Below are 14,147 nucleotides of genomic sequence, written 5' to 3' on the forward strand. Positions count from 1 at the left end.
CATAGCTCAAGCGGTTAGTCGCTGGCTTCCCATCGCGGCTCCTCGGATTCGATCCCGTGTCTGGTCAAGTGGGATTTGTGGTGGACAAAGTGGCGCTAGGGCAGGTTTTCTCCGAGTACTTCGGTTTCCCTTGCCAATCTTCATTCCACCAATTGCTCCACAATCATCATCACCTATTATCTGGAACTGGTCCCACCCACTAGAAATAAAAACAGGAGAAAATATGGCCTCTCGAGTTGTACCGTCATATAACTAGGATAGAGCCCGAGCTGAATTCAACTTTCCGCTTTTATTTTGCTGCTTTCTTGCTTAATTTATTCTTCCACCCTGAATATGAACGCGATATATCCATCCGAAACATCACACTGTCTCCGAACTACACGGCATTATAACTCAGAACAGCCAACAACTCTTCAAATTCAGCGCCGTGAGAACTCCAGATGAAATACGGGTTTCGAATCTAATGCCGAGAATAATGTTCAGGCCCAATGCGCAAAGTATTAGGTAGGCCGCACACCGGCATGCGTCAAGACATGTAACAGTCAAGACATGATGTCTGCGACATGATACAAAGAAAGGAGCACAGTTGAAACGAATGAGATTTATTGCATGTGATTTAGAGTGATTGCTTGTAGCCTGAATATCCATTAGACATATTTATCCCATAATTCCACCACAGCTGTTCCTTCCGAAAGCCAAAATTTCAGTTTCCAACATGCAGTGAGAGCTTCTTTCAGTTGTTCCATTGTATCTCAAAATGTTAATCATTATGAATTAATCTAGAACTGTAGGAAAGATGTAACAAACGGCTTAAGACTTTGAAACTTGTGATGAACCTAAGTAATAAAATTCGAGCCCTCATTAGAACACATGATATGCATTACAAAGACCGACGGGTGAATGCTGTTAAGGAAAGTAATCCCTACATACAGAGAACTGTACAGAACCTATAAATCCACTTTGCGCAAAACGTAGAGTTTTCTAATGTGGCACGTAAGATTACTATATCAATCTGAAGGGTTAAAACTTCATAACACTGAACGTTGTGACCTGTAATATTAGTTTAGAGCACGTTCTATTGTCTCCAGCGAATTTCTATATACTGAAAGAACAATTTTTGTGCAAAATTTTGTATGTATTTACTGGCAAGTCATGTTAGCGTACTGGAGGCCTATTAAATCTAAATCAGCTGGATTCCACCCCCCCCCCCCTATGGGAATTAAAAAGAAATTAAGTACGCCACGGTATTTCTGCAAACGCTCTACTTATCGGTGCCTAACAAGACATCGAATATTTTGTCGGCTAATTTTTCAGTTGCTATCGTTTCATGCCACTGAAATAGGGCCCACATTTTACGTGCTGTCATGGCTTTCGCGAATTCCTATTTTGAACCACCGGTCCGATTTTCACGGAAGATGGCACAAATGATGTTCCTTGTAAGACGATCACAGGACATAAATTACAGTTCTTTATATTCGCTAATGAAAATATTATAGACGCAAGAAATCGTGAAGTGGGAGACGCATTGCTACGAAATAAAATCGAGATGCGCACTATGGCATGTAGACCGGCAGAAGTACCCTGACGTTTCGGAGGAGCATATTGCCTTAGTCTTTAGAAAAATGTGTAAGCTAAGCAAGGATTCAGCAAGAAAACTATACTCTTCTGCGAAATTTCAATGAATTCTAGGCAGGTACACGGCGTCATGTCCTAGAGAATGATAATTTTTATTGTTACCGCTTTGAGAACTCTATGTGACTAGCTTTGCAACAGTATTTTTATTTGTGCAATAGTAGCTTTGTTAATGAACAGTTCAGTGTACAGAAATGCAAGGAATGGATTACTGAAGAATTAGCACTTCACAGTTACTATTTAATGTTCTTTTACTTGCTACAGGAGACGTGTGCGGCCCGAGCATGCGCATAGTTGTGCTGTGGCTGCTGTTGCTACAGTTACAGGCGGGCCGGGTCGGGCTTGGACAACACCTTGAAGCCCGCCTGGACACAGTGCGCAGAATTTTGCACGAGGTTCCACTCGTAGACGGGTGAGTTGTTAGATTTGCTTAACTCAGTAAGAAAATATAAGGACATTGCTTTAAAGCATTAGATTGTCGAGAAAAGGTAACAGTTAATAAACCAAAAACTAAAGGTCTCTATGAAAAATGGCGAGACGTGACTCCACGAAACAGAGTTCTCCTTAAGAAGCTAATTTTATGAATTCAGAGGTTCAATCGCATATTCCTGGAGCAGGTCTGTGTACCTGTAACTCTCTCTACTTGTATTTTGGAGGCACTAGTTTTGAATATAGACCGGAACAACTGCTATCCTGAGTTTTTCTCATAATTGTCCTCAGTTCCGGGGGGCTAGTATTCGAGATAGTAACTCGATTAGGTCAGGCCGTGACTTCAAATTTTATTAATTTAATATTCATCACTTTACCCTGCCAATTTATGTTATATAGTCTAAAAGAAAGCCTCAAAAGCACACTGTACTCAGAAGAGCCCTCATTAATTCGGACTTCTAGTCGAAAATGTCCGACGTTTTTTATTCATCATTAAATAACCTTGTCCTACAATTCCAAATATTGTGAAGTATTCAACCCCTTGGCACGGATCTCGTAGAAAACACCGTTTCTGTTGCTGTAGTTCAGCTGTTGCTTGTTAAGAATCTGCTGCCTAGCAATGGCTGTTTTCTTGTTTGTTTCATAGTCATTGCCTACACACCACAATATATAACTCTCTAAACATTATGAGAAACCGATAACGATTAGAAATTTAAAATTATATAGGATTTGAGGTTCTCACAGCGGTGGTATGAAGAGTTCTATCTTCTTGGATACAGCACCGTGTAGTCCGTTGAAAGTCAACTGACGTTTCGGAGAAAGATGTAGCTTCCATCTTCAGGGTCAAAGAATAAGCCAAGCGAGCGGAAAGTAGGTGATAATCAGAGCAATCCGCTTTACGAAATTCCATATTATATATGCAACAGGAGGGAAATAGAAAATAGTCATTCCCCGCTGGCTCGCCCGTAGGACTTGGTTTTCTCGCTTGTGTCTCAGAGCCAATGGGTAAGGGCGGTTCATTCTGTCCTATTGGCGGGACAGCCGGAACTGACTTGCTGTTTTCTATTTCCCTCCTGTTTGCCTGTATAACTCGAAATGTCACTACTTGCCACCTGCTTTCACACAGGTTTCTCTTGCCAGGCTTATTCTTCGGCCCTGAATTTGTAGGCCACATATTCCTCCGAAATGTCATTTGACTTTCAACAGACTACACGGCGTTATATCCCAGAAGATAGAATTATTCAGTTTACAATTAGTTGTCCATAACATGGCGAATCACTACCTCGCGAGCAGAATTTCCATTCGGTCCTTATCTTGAAGTGTGAGAAGTATGAAGGGGGAAGCGTGAACTTAAACGTTGTTAATAAATTGGAGCCCATGCTTCTACAACTTGGGCAATTTCTGAAAGTGGGTTACGCCTGTGTGGCGCTGCTGTGCACTTCAAGAGCTCATTTCTTATGCGTCGCGCGTGAAGTGATCAGGGCGGTGTGTGAGTGTAAAGCTTGCTCAGTAACTTACTTGCTTCCAGGGTGCTTAAATGAACATAGTGCTTGACTAACTTAATAAACGACTGAATATCTGAATGACTGGAAGAACTTTCTGTTTAATATGTTAAATGACTGAGTGATTGACAGAAAGTATAAATGAAATGAATGGTCTCTCTCGCCAACTTATTACTACTCGAATGACTATATAAATTTACTTACTAACTTAATAAATAACTGAGTGACTGAATGACTGGATGAACTGGCTGTTCAATATATTAAATGACTGAAAATATAAATGAAATGAATGGGCTCTCTCACCAACTTATTACTAATCGAATGAATACGTAAATTTACTGGCAAATTTAATAATTGACTGACTGGATAAATTAATGAATAAACTGCCTCGCTAATGCTCTTAAGTAACTGATTCGATGTATGAATGAATAAATAAATGAATGCAGTGGCAAGTGACTGTATGGGAAATTTTTTGACAAGGAAATCTAGGAAGAATTACCCGACAACTTTCATTTTATACGAAACGGACCGTATAAAAACTTGTATTTCTTCTTTGCCGCAGGAACGTGATTACCGAACCATTGTCCTGTAACGATAGGAAGAAAGACAGACCAACACACCCACAGACTCTCCTTTATGCTAGCCGGCCGCACAGAAAACGACGCGTCCAGCAATTCTGCTGTCGTTACGTGTATTCCTTGCCGCGGAAACGTGTTCACGGAGCCGCTGCCTAGCAACGATATATATGGGGGCACAGATTGATGGGAGGGATTTGTAAAGTAAGCCATTACATGAACTATGTGAAATTGTAGGTTATGATGACGATACATGTCTACAGTATTGTATTCTAGCGCCATATTGTGTGCGTGAACAGCCACTCGGCCTGACAAGACAAGTCTGACAACAAGGTCAATCCACAAAAACAAACAGAAGCACGGAAAACAAAATAACACATACACGTAGATCATAGTGGAACACATGATCTGTGTACCAGCACAAGATTACACACGAAAAGATAATTTTTACAAGGACCAGATAATAAAGTAAACAAAGAAATTATTCACGACACTACTACGGCGTAAACGACAGATTGTAACACAACCTCTTAACATTTGACATTTTAATATTTTTAGCATAATTTTATTCTAAGGGACAGTTTCTTCATTAAAGAGTAAATATACAACCTGGTATGTTTAATTTATTTATAGTCATCTATGGGTGCTCAGTTGGTCACGGTAGTCGAGGGGTCTAAGGCATGTAGTGTCTTCGCTCGCCCGGAAGCCGGGATTGTGGGTTCGAATCCAACACAAGACATGAATGTTTGGTGTGTGTGTGTACGCGTTTATTCTGTGATTTTGTTGTCCTGTGTTTAGGTAGAGGCCTTGCGACGAGCTGATCACCCGTCCAAGGAGTCCTACCGTCTGTAGAAGTGATTAATGAAACTGAGAAATAAGCCCTATGCCCCAAAGTGGGTGCGAGAGAAATTAATGAGGGCACAAATTGCAAATATGTTGGGCTTTACCATTACTTATTGATTAAAACAATGGATGCAAATGATGATATATTTTTGTGTTCATTCAAAGAAGATCTCTGTTACTTTAAAACATGAAGAAACTCGATGAAAAAGACAAGCAAAATAATGGCATTGGAAATCAATGTTTACTTCATGAGATCGATTGAAATTTTATCGAAAGTTCGAGCAAAGTGCGACGTTCGGTAAACAGTTTAATGAAGGCTGGTGTGGAAGGTAGATGGATTACCAGAAGACTTACGGTTGAGAGGTAAACCTTTATTCACACATTAATTAAGGAGAAGGTGGTATAGAACAAGGGAGCTAAGAGCCAATGTAAGATGTTGATAAAAGAGACGGGGCGACATTAGGAAAGCTCAAGAGAGTGGCTTTTAATCCCAAGTTTCCTATAAAAGTCCACAGCAATTCCCTGTTTCTTTTCCTTTAAATTACTGTGATGGTAGTTTAAACTTTATAATGCCCATAGTTTATTTACAAAGAAAGTCAGAATCTTTTGCTTTCTAGCCTTTTATCTAAAAGTGTAACCATTAAAACATACAGAACAATAGCTTTGCCTCTTACAATACATATCTATATGTCTGCCTGCCTGTCTATCTGTCTATCTATCTGTCTACCTATCTATTTATCTATCTACCTATCTATGGCTCTACAGCCGTTTGTTGGGCCCTTGCCCCTTTTTTCAGTTTCTTTATATTTTACCGATTCGGTAAGACTCCTTGGACGGGGGATCAGCTCGTTGCAAGGCCACAACATGGACGCAGGGCAACACAAACAGAATAAACGCACACAAACATCCGTGCCTCAAGTGGGATTCGAACCCAGGACCCCAGTGTTTGAGCTGGCGAAGACAGTTCATGCCTTAGACCTCGCGGCCACTGTGGTCCGCAACCTCTTACAATATATGGATGTAAAATGGGTCTATTGCTAGTGGGGTGGGACCAAGTCCCTTGTACTGCGGCCACTTCTGGCCTATTGTACCAGCCCCAGATGATAGGTGAGACTGATTGTGGAGCAGTTGATGGAATGAAGATTGGCAAGGGAAACCGAAGTACTCGGAGGAAACCTGCCCCAGCGCCACTTTGTCCACCACAAATCCCACTTGACCAGACCCGAGATCGAACCCGGGTCGCCGCGGTGGGAAGTCAGCGACTAACCGCTTGAGCTATGGCGCGGCCTAAAAGGCGTCTAACTGCAAGGACGGAACATGCAAATTAAGGAGTAAAAACAGGGTGCTGAATTGTACCTAACAGAAGGAGATAAACAGTAGAATGGACAAAAATGCACAATGAGAAAATTTACAGTCTGGATAGATAATATGCCTACTCCTTCAGCCATGGGAGCTAGGTGGTGACGCAGGCCGTAACGTCATCATTATAAAAGAACTAGATTATATTTCCAATATACTTCCAGTTTTCGCAGGTCGGTGAGAGCTTCAAACCTACTTTCACAACAGTTCTCTTTCATGAAATTGTATACACGAGGTGTATTTTAACCTCATTCGTAAAGTAGATGGACCTTACGCGGGCGATTGAATAAGAGGGTGATATGAGTGAGTTATAATGCCACGCTGTGGGAAACGGAAAATGCGTGTACCGGTTCTCACGGTCTCTTTGCTTGCGGATTTTCTTATTTTTCCTTCTACCCTGAAGATGGAGGCCATACGTTCCTCCGAAACGTCGGTTAAAACCACATCTACACGATGCCACATCCCAAAAGACTGCTTTCTTCATAGTCACCGCCGTGAAAACCTCAGATCTTACATCATCTGTCTATGTTTGGACACTCTATAGTCCAGATATTGAGAGTGTTGTTAAATAAACCAGCAGATTCTAGAGCTCTGAAAGTTGACTCAGAAATGAAAGAGAGTTCAGAATTTCATATCTGATACATCTAACATTTCATATTAAATTTAGGGGAAAGAGCGCGATAGATATAAATTCTAACTTATAGAAATATTTTACATATAGCGTTTTTTAACGTAGGAAGTCTATTACAAGAATATTATCTATTATGAAAAAAAAAAACTCATTTATCACTGTCAGAATTGAAGGGCTCTTCTTGTATAATTGAATGTGTCATGGTTTAACTTGTTGAAAACTTCAGTACCTTCAAGAGACTTGGCCCTTTCTGTTCTGTCTGTAAGTCGAGGCTATTGTGCTTTCTCCGCATCACCTCCGTTTTACTATCGTCTTGATTATTCGTATTACAATCGATTTTCTCATACTAGAAACAGGAATAAAACACGATTTGCAAGTTTTAAAGGTTAAGGGTGTTACAATCCTCTACTTTCACTCAGTGCACCATTTCTTACGGACGATATTAACACAATGGTAGTTACCCACAAAACCGAACGTCAAGCTGACAAGTGTTTCGTTTCTTAAAGTGGAGCGATCACGTTACTGCGTGCAACGTATTTCATTTCCCGCAACAAAGGTCTCTTTCATGCGGGTTCTATTCATGTACGTGTTGTGTTGCTTCCAGGCCTATGTAGTTCAAAGAGAAATGTCTGTAAAATCTTTTATTTAATTCGACATGACTTGCCAATAATTTTTTGACATGTTCCTCTTTGTCACTTTTAGTTTATTTACTTACGGTTTATTGTGGAATGCTCCTCGGATGCTCAGAATGAAATCATAACATCCAATATTGAAAGTACACAAAACAGAGGATTCAAGAAGCTCTTCCAAAAAAGTATTTTTCATGAAAATCACGACAGCTGACGACAAAGAGACTATTGTTAAGGATTACAATGAAGTTCAACGAAGTGTATCTCAGACACGAGCTGCAGACTTCCAAATTTACAGTTCTCAGTATTCTCTACTTTGTTGTTGAACATTTGTTATCAGAAAAATATCTGTCTGCCGACGTATCTATCTCATGATCCATCCATCTATCTCTCTGTCTGTCTGTCTATCTATCTGTCTATTTATCTGTCTGTCTGTCCGTCCGTCCGTCTGCCTGCCTATTTATCTGTCTGTCTGTATGTCTGTCTATCTCTGCCTGCCTATCTATCTATCTATAAGTCTGTCTGTCCGTCCGTTTGCCCATATATCTATCTATCCGTCCGTCTATCTATCTATCTTTCTTTCTATCTCTATGTTTCTACCTATGTGACTCTCAATTTTACTTTACCTCTTTTCGTATTTTTTTTTTCCCCCACAGTTCTGACAGCTAACATCTATTCTTGCATTTGTTGCTATTATTCTGTCGCTTAAAGAGACACATTAACAGTGGCATCGTGCAGGTAGTCATTTAAAACACATACTTAACGAACTAATTTTTGTAACGTAAGTCCAATTTTATATGTTTTATGTTAACTTGCTTATACAAACAACATTGAAACAAGGAGTAGGGAAGAAAGAGAGAAAAACTAGTCCTACTTGATCACACCAAGCCGGATTCATGCCTCGAGTGTGTAAAGATTCCAATTTATATTCAGAAATAATATATTGGTCAGATGTCACATTAAGCTGTCGTGATAACGGCGAGGGACTATAAGGAATTGATTTCCAATATCAAGTTAAACCAGTGGAGGAGGCGGGTTCTTCCTTGTTCAATATTGCCGACAGCTGAGCAGTTCGCTCCATTTCCATTGCATCCAGTTGTGGTTGTGGGGTTCACGTCAGCTTCATTGCGATGCGGGGAATGTGCTGACGTCACACAGGGATGAGGAATGGACGTCCAACAAGCAGAGAAGGGTCCAAGTCTGCCTGTTTGGTTCACACCGATGCAGCATCTGCCCATTGTCACGGAGCATTACGTAACACACACAGTGATGTGAAGTCAGGACATTGCAGAGAGAGGAGGAGGAAGCGGCGGAGGACGAGAAAAAGAAGAAGAATGAAGAGGAGGAGGAGAAGGAGGAGAAAAAAGGGGAAGACAAGATGAAGTAAGGAAAGAAGGAAATAATTGTAGGAGATTAATTCATTTCAGTTCCATATTTACTTGCGTGCTTATTTCACATTCCAAAGACCAACTGTAAAGTAAGCACAATGTAATACAGAATGTCCCAGAAAGAAAGGTCGGTATTGTGGGAGGTTATAGCGTCCGTAAATCTGAGCAAAATAAAGTGTATATGTACATGTGCCCTATTCCGAACGGTACACTGTACACTGTACAGACGAGCAACACGCCTATGTCCTCACACGAGTTACAAAGTGCATTGATGTTGACGGTAGAATTTTCAAAAAAATATTATGCTGTGTAAACTGTACCAACTTTGTCGCTTGAAAAATAAATACCGGTATTAGAAACAGTACGTAATATCTCTTTCTTATCAACAGTTTTGGAACTGTACAGTGAATTGCCTCTTCTCGGAAACCGTTCGGAATAGGACACGTACATATGCACTTTTGTTTTTGCGTAGAAAGATCTGTACCATTACCTTCCAGAATATTAAACTTTTCTCCTGGAAATCCTGTATATAGACAGCAGGAAATGAAATTCGTGCACAAGCTCTTCATACTGAGATCCCTTGTTCAAAAACAAGTCGAAAATACTGTTATGTATGCAGGGTTTGCGTGACTAATAATAAAGGGTTCTTGATTAGATGATTAGATTTGCTGACGCTTCTCCACAATTACAATCACTTATTACAGCTCACAATCAGTGACTGTCTAAGATTCGCTTCATTACTTACTGGACAACTAGTGTCTTCTCTTCCGCTGTGACGAATAACGAACGAAGAATCCCTTGCGACTGAACTCTCCTGAACTGAACTAACTTCCAAGCGAAACATCTCCAAGAGTTCGTGTATTACTCTGCTTATCCGTTGCCACGGGAATGTGTGTTTGGTGAGCCGTTGGCTAGCAATGTACTTCCACTCTAAAACCGAAATCACCATGCCGAGGATCTCCTTAAACACACAGGACGTTTCTTTGAGGGCGCGTAGGCTAGCTAACGGGTTCCCTTTGATGTCTTTTTATGGGATAATATCAGCTTCGCTTTGGATTGGCGTTTAAGGTCGTCGTGTTTCAGTGCGGCTGGGAGATATTTGGAAAATTAATTTACTTAACTAATAGACAGTCATGCTATTGGGATGGACTCCCAAATGGACCACACATTAATGGCCGGTACAAAGCAGCAAACCATGTTTGAAGCTGCTAGGAGAAGCGTAACAGAAGAGAGTGTACAATAAGGCCCAGATGCTGTTAGTATCTGTATATTACTTCTGTACACTTCGACCTTCAAAGCAAATTGACCCAAGGCTAGGGAGGAGCCATCTGGGGAGTGTCTTAACTGTGAGAAACATTTCAAAGCTCTGATATATTAGCAACGAAACTTTAAAGGGCAACAGATATTGGTCTGACTATTGGAAGTATGAGTTAAAGTATTTACAAATCATTTGATTGAAAAATATTTATTAACTCCATGGAGCCGAACCCTACTTGAGAAACTGCTAATTGCACAGCTACTGAAGAATTTCACAAAATTTCATGGAACAAGAAGGTTCATTACCGTGTTCAAAAGAGCCACCCACTGGTCCCTGACCTGAGCCAGATCGATCCAGTCCATACCACGCCTTTGTATCTCTCTATGACTCATCTTCATATTATCCACTTACCTACGTATAGGTCATCCTAGTGGTCTCTTTCCTTCTGGCTTCCTCACCATTATCCTATACGCATTCCTCTTCTCCCCATGCATTCTATATGCTCTGCCCATCTCATCCTCCTTGACTTGATCATTCTAATTATAATTGGTGAAGAGTAAAGTAATGAAGATCCTCATTATGCAGTTTCCTCCAAGACCTCGTCACTTCATCTCGCTTTGGTCCAGATATACACCTCAGCACCCTGTTCTCTAACATCATCAGTCCATGTTTCTCCCTTAATATCAGACACCAAGTTTCACACCCATACAGAAACACAGGCAAAATTATAATTTTGTATATTACAATTTTTATGTTTTTGGACAGCAGACGAGAAGACAAAAGGTTCTGGACTGAATGGTAGTAAGCATTACCCGAACGCAATCTCCTCTTAATTTCGCCCTGAATCAGGTTTTCATTTGTTATTGTTGTTCCCAAATATCTGAACTGTGCCACATTTTCAAAACATCTGTTATCTCTCTTTATGTCATGATTTTGCCATATAATTTTATGAATGTTACTACGTAGGAACATTTCACTTTTGACAGATTTTTGAATGTGGCTAAAGTTACTGCTCTAACTCATTTTTTTTTCCTTGGCACTACAGCCCCAGTGGGCCTAGGCCTACCTCCCTGAACTTTTCCGTTCACTTCGGTTTTTCTAGATCTTACACGTTCGGTAGGACTCCTTGGGCGGGTGATCAGCTCGTCGCAAGGCCTCTACCTGTACACAAACAAAGAAAAACGCACACACACACAAACTAAACATCCATGCTCTGAGTGGGATTCGAACCCACGATCCCGGTTTCCGAGCGAGCGAAGGCAGTACATGCCTTAGACCGCTTGGCTACCGTGACCGGCCATTCTCTTTTCTTACTCTATCATTTCTTACTTCTCTTCCTTCTTCCTTGCCCTCTTCTTTTCCTTTATATTTTATCTCGTCTTCCCTTCTTCTATTTTCTTAATCTTCTTTCCCTCTCCTCCTCCTCACTATCCTCTTATTCCGTCTCTTTTCTCATTTTCCTCTTCCTTCTGTTTTTGCTTTCCCTCTCCGCTTCTTTCTTCCTTCTCAACCATGCAACTGTGAGTTCAGCGTGTGAAGGGATTACGTTTCGTCAGGGTTGTATACTGAGATAAGCCAGACACAGAAGTTGGTGTGCCAAGCGTTGACGTCCTGATAAGGCTTGTTATCGTTACTTACACATACGGATCCACCACGCATCTGCAGTTCACCTCCTACACTATACTATAGTTAGGCTACTCTATCCAAGATTTACACAGCCATCTGAAGATGTACGGAATCTGCGGTTTTAACTGTTGCGAGGAATCCTATTGTGAACTCCTGGGTTTTGACACCGTGTCATAACATAACATGCTACTTCCGTATTCGGCCTATAAGTACACCTGATGATGACCACATTACATTCCTCCGAAACATTGCTACCCATGTATCAGATTACACGTAACACGTGAAACTGCGGTGTTAATATGAAGCAGTTGTTTGTAACGAGTGGCCCGCTGTGTGCAAACTTCTTAACGCAACCGAGACGTTACTTCTTTTTCAGAAGCTGATAGTCGCCGAACTGGCCAACAAATTTCCGGTCTTCTGTAACACCAGAAAAATCATTAGCCATGGCTAAACGTTGGTAGCTTCTTGTTAGCAAAGATAAGGAATTGAAAGTGTTGGTAGACAGATCCTAACATTTCTAAAAGATCTCCTGTCTGTATCTGTAAGGGAGTAGATGGAGACAGAAGGTTTCGCCAAAGAACAGGCGCACGGCTACAAAGCTTCAAAATCCCAGAGTCCCGTAAGCTTAAAACACCACCGTTAGAACCACAAGTCTCCAATATGCATAATCTCTTACTGAGCATGTGGAATGCCACAGAACAATTTTAATTTAATTGTAACGCATGCTACATTGCAAACAGATATAGCCAACAGAGAAGTAGACCCATTAACGAAACGCTCTTCTCTTTTTCTTCCAGACACAACGATCTTCCCTGGAATATCCGGAAATTCCTAAAGAATCAACTAGTTAACTTCCGGTTCGCAGAAGACCTACGAGAAATGTCTCCCTGGTCACGGAGCTCTTGGTCTCACACCGATCTGCTGAGGCTTCGAGAAGGCATGGTGGCCGCTCAGGTGAGAGCCTGTCTCCCTAGCCGGGAGATGTAGAGAAAATTATTATTAATATTACTATTATGCCTCCGTGCTGTTAAGTTTACACGTAAAAAAACATTAATTGAATTGAATTATTATAATTATTTTACTGCAATTGTGTGTTCACCTGGTGGCAGTAGATATTGCACACATACAGACAAGCAAAGACTATACATAAAGGGAAAAGTACAAAACAAACTACATATAATCAACAACGTACACACAGTGCAAATCCAGACATATAAAGTTATGAAAGGACATGTGATTGCGTTCGTTTCACTGCACACGAACAAGGACATTTCACATTACTTTAATTGTTTCCATCCAAACCCCGCCTAAGGCCTCTTTACTTGTAAATACTTCCCTAACCCTCTTCCTAAGTTCATGGAGGTAGGCCTAGGCCCACTGGGGCTGTAGTGCCAAGGAAAAGAAAAAAAGAAGAAAGAACCCTCTTTCTAAAAGTATTTAATTTACAAGGGAAAGATACTGAACCTTTATAAATTAAACTTAGACTTCAGATACATAAACTAAAGAGTATCTTAGATAAAATGGGGGATAAGAGAAATGATCGCCTTGGCAAGCTATGATTTGAGTAATAATTGATACGCTAATTCAGTGAAGAGAGAAAGAGTAACGAAAAGATTAATAGAGCATACACTTTGAAAATGTTACTCATGTTATGAAGATTTTCATTGCAGATAGCTGCATTTTACCTAGCACTGTTATATCTTTTACTGGTTTAGTTTCGTAAACATGAATGTAAGGCCGCACCATAGCTCAAGCGGTTAGTCGCTGGCTTCCCACCGAAGCGGTTCGATCCCGGGTCTGGTCAAGTGGGATTTGTAGTGGACAAAGTGACGCTGGGGTAGGTTATCTCCGAGTACTTCGGTTTCCCCTGCCAATCTTCATTCCACCAAATTCTCCATCATCATAATCACCCGGGGTAGGCTACAATAGGTCAATCAGTGGCCGCCGTGCCGAGTAGACCCAGTTGGACCCTACCCCTTCAAAGCGAACTAAAAAAACATTAATTTAGCGGGGGCACGCGGTAGCGTAATTGTTTGAGGCACTATGCCCAACTCTATGGGTCTTCACGGCCTGTTAAAGGGATAGCTTTACCTTTTTTTTTTTTTACATAAATGTAGCTTTATTTGCTAAGTTTCTCAATTTATTGAGTTTAGGCATGATAATTCATTTTACAATGAATTTTCATGCCTAAACTCAATAAATTGAGAAACTTTAACAATATTCCGTTGAAATATCAACGGGCGTTATACTAGTAAACGTTAATCTGTGATCTTCA

At 40.8% G+C, this 14,147-nt stretch overlaps 1 protein-coding gene across 3 annotated transcripts in view; it reads left to right on the plus strand.

Annotated features, from left to right (window-relative positions):
- Positions 1 to 14,147, plus strand: part of LOC111863423 (dipeptidase 1) — a 399,898-nt gene that overhangs the window by 236,158 nt on the left and 149,593 nt on the right. For all 3 annotated transcript variants that reach the window (XM_023849743.2, XM_023849742.2, XM_023849744.2), the window contains exons 4-5: positions 1,897 to 2,044; positions 12,670 to 12,826. In XM_023849743.2, the coding sequence (XP_023705511.1) occupies positions 1,917 to 2,044; positions 12,670 to 12,826 (285 nt within the window). In that variant the 5' untranslated portion in view covers positions 1,897 to 1,916. The remainder of the gene's footprint in view (positions 1 to 1,896; positions 2,045 to 12,669; positions 12,827 to 14,147) is intronic.

Source organism: Cryptotermes secundus, unplaced genomic scaffold (genome assembly GCF_002891405.2).
Source record: "Cryptotermes secundus unplaced genomic scaffold, Csec_1.0 scaffold964, whole genome shotgun sequence".
Lineage (NCBI taxonomy): Eukaryota > Metazoa > Arthropoda > Insecta > Blattodea > Kalotermitidae > Cryptotermes > Cryptotermes secundus.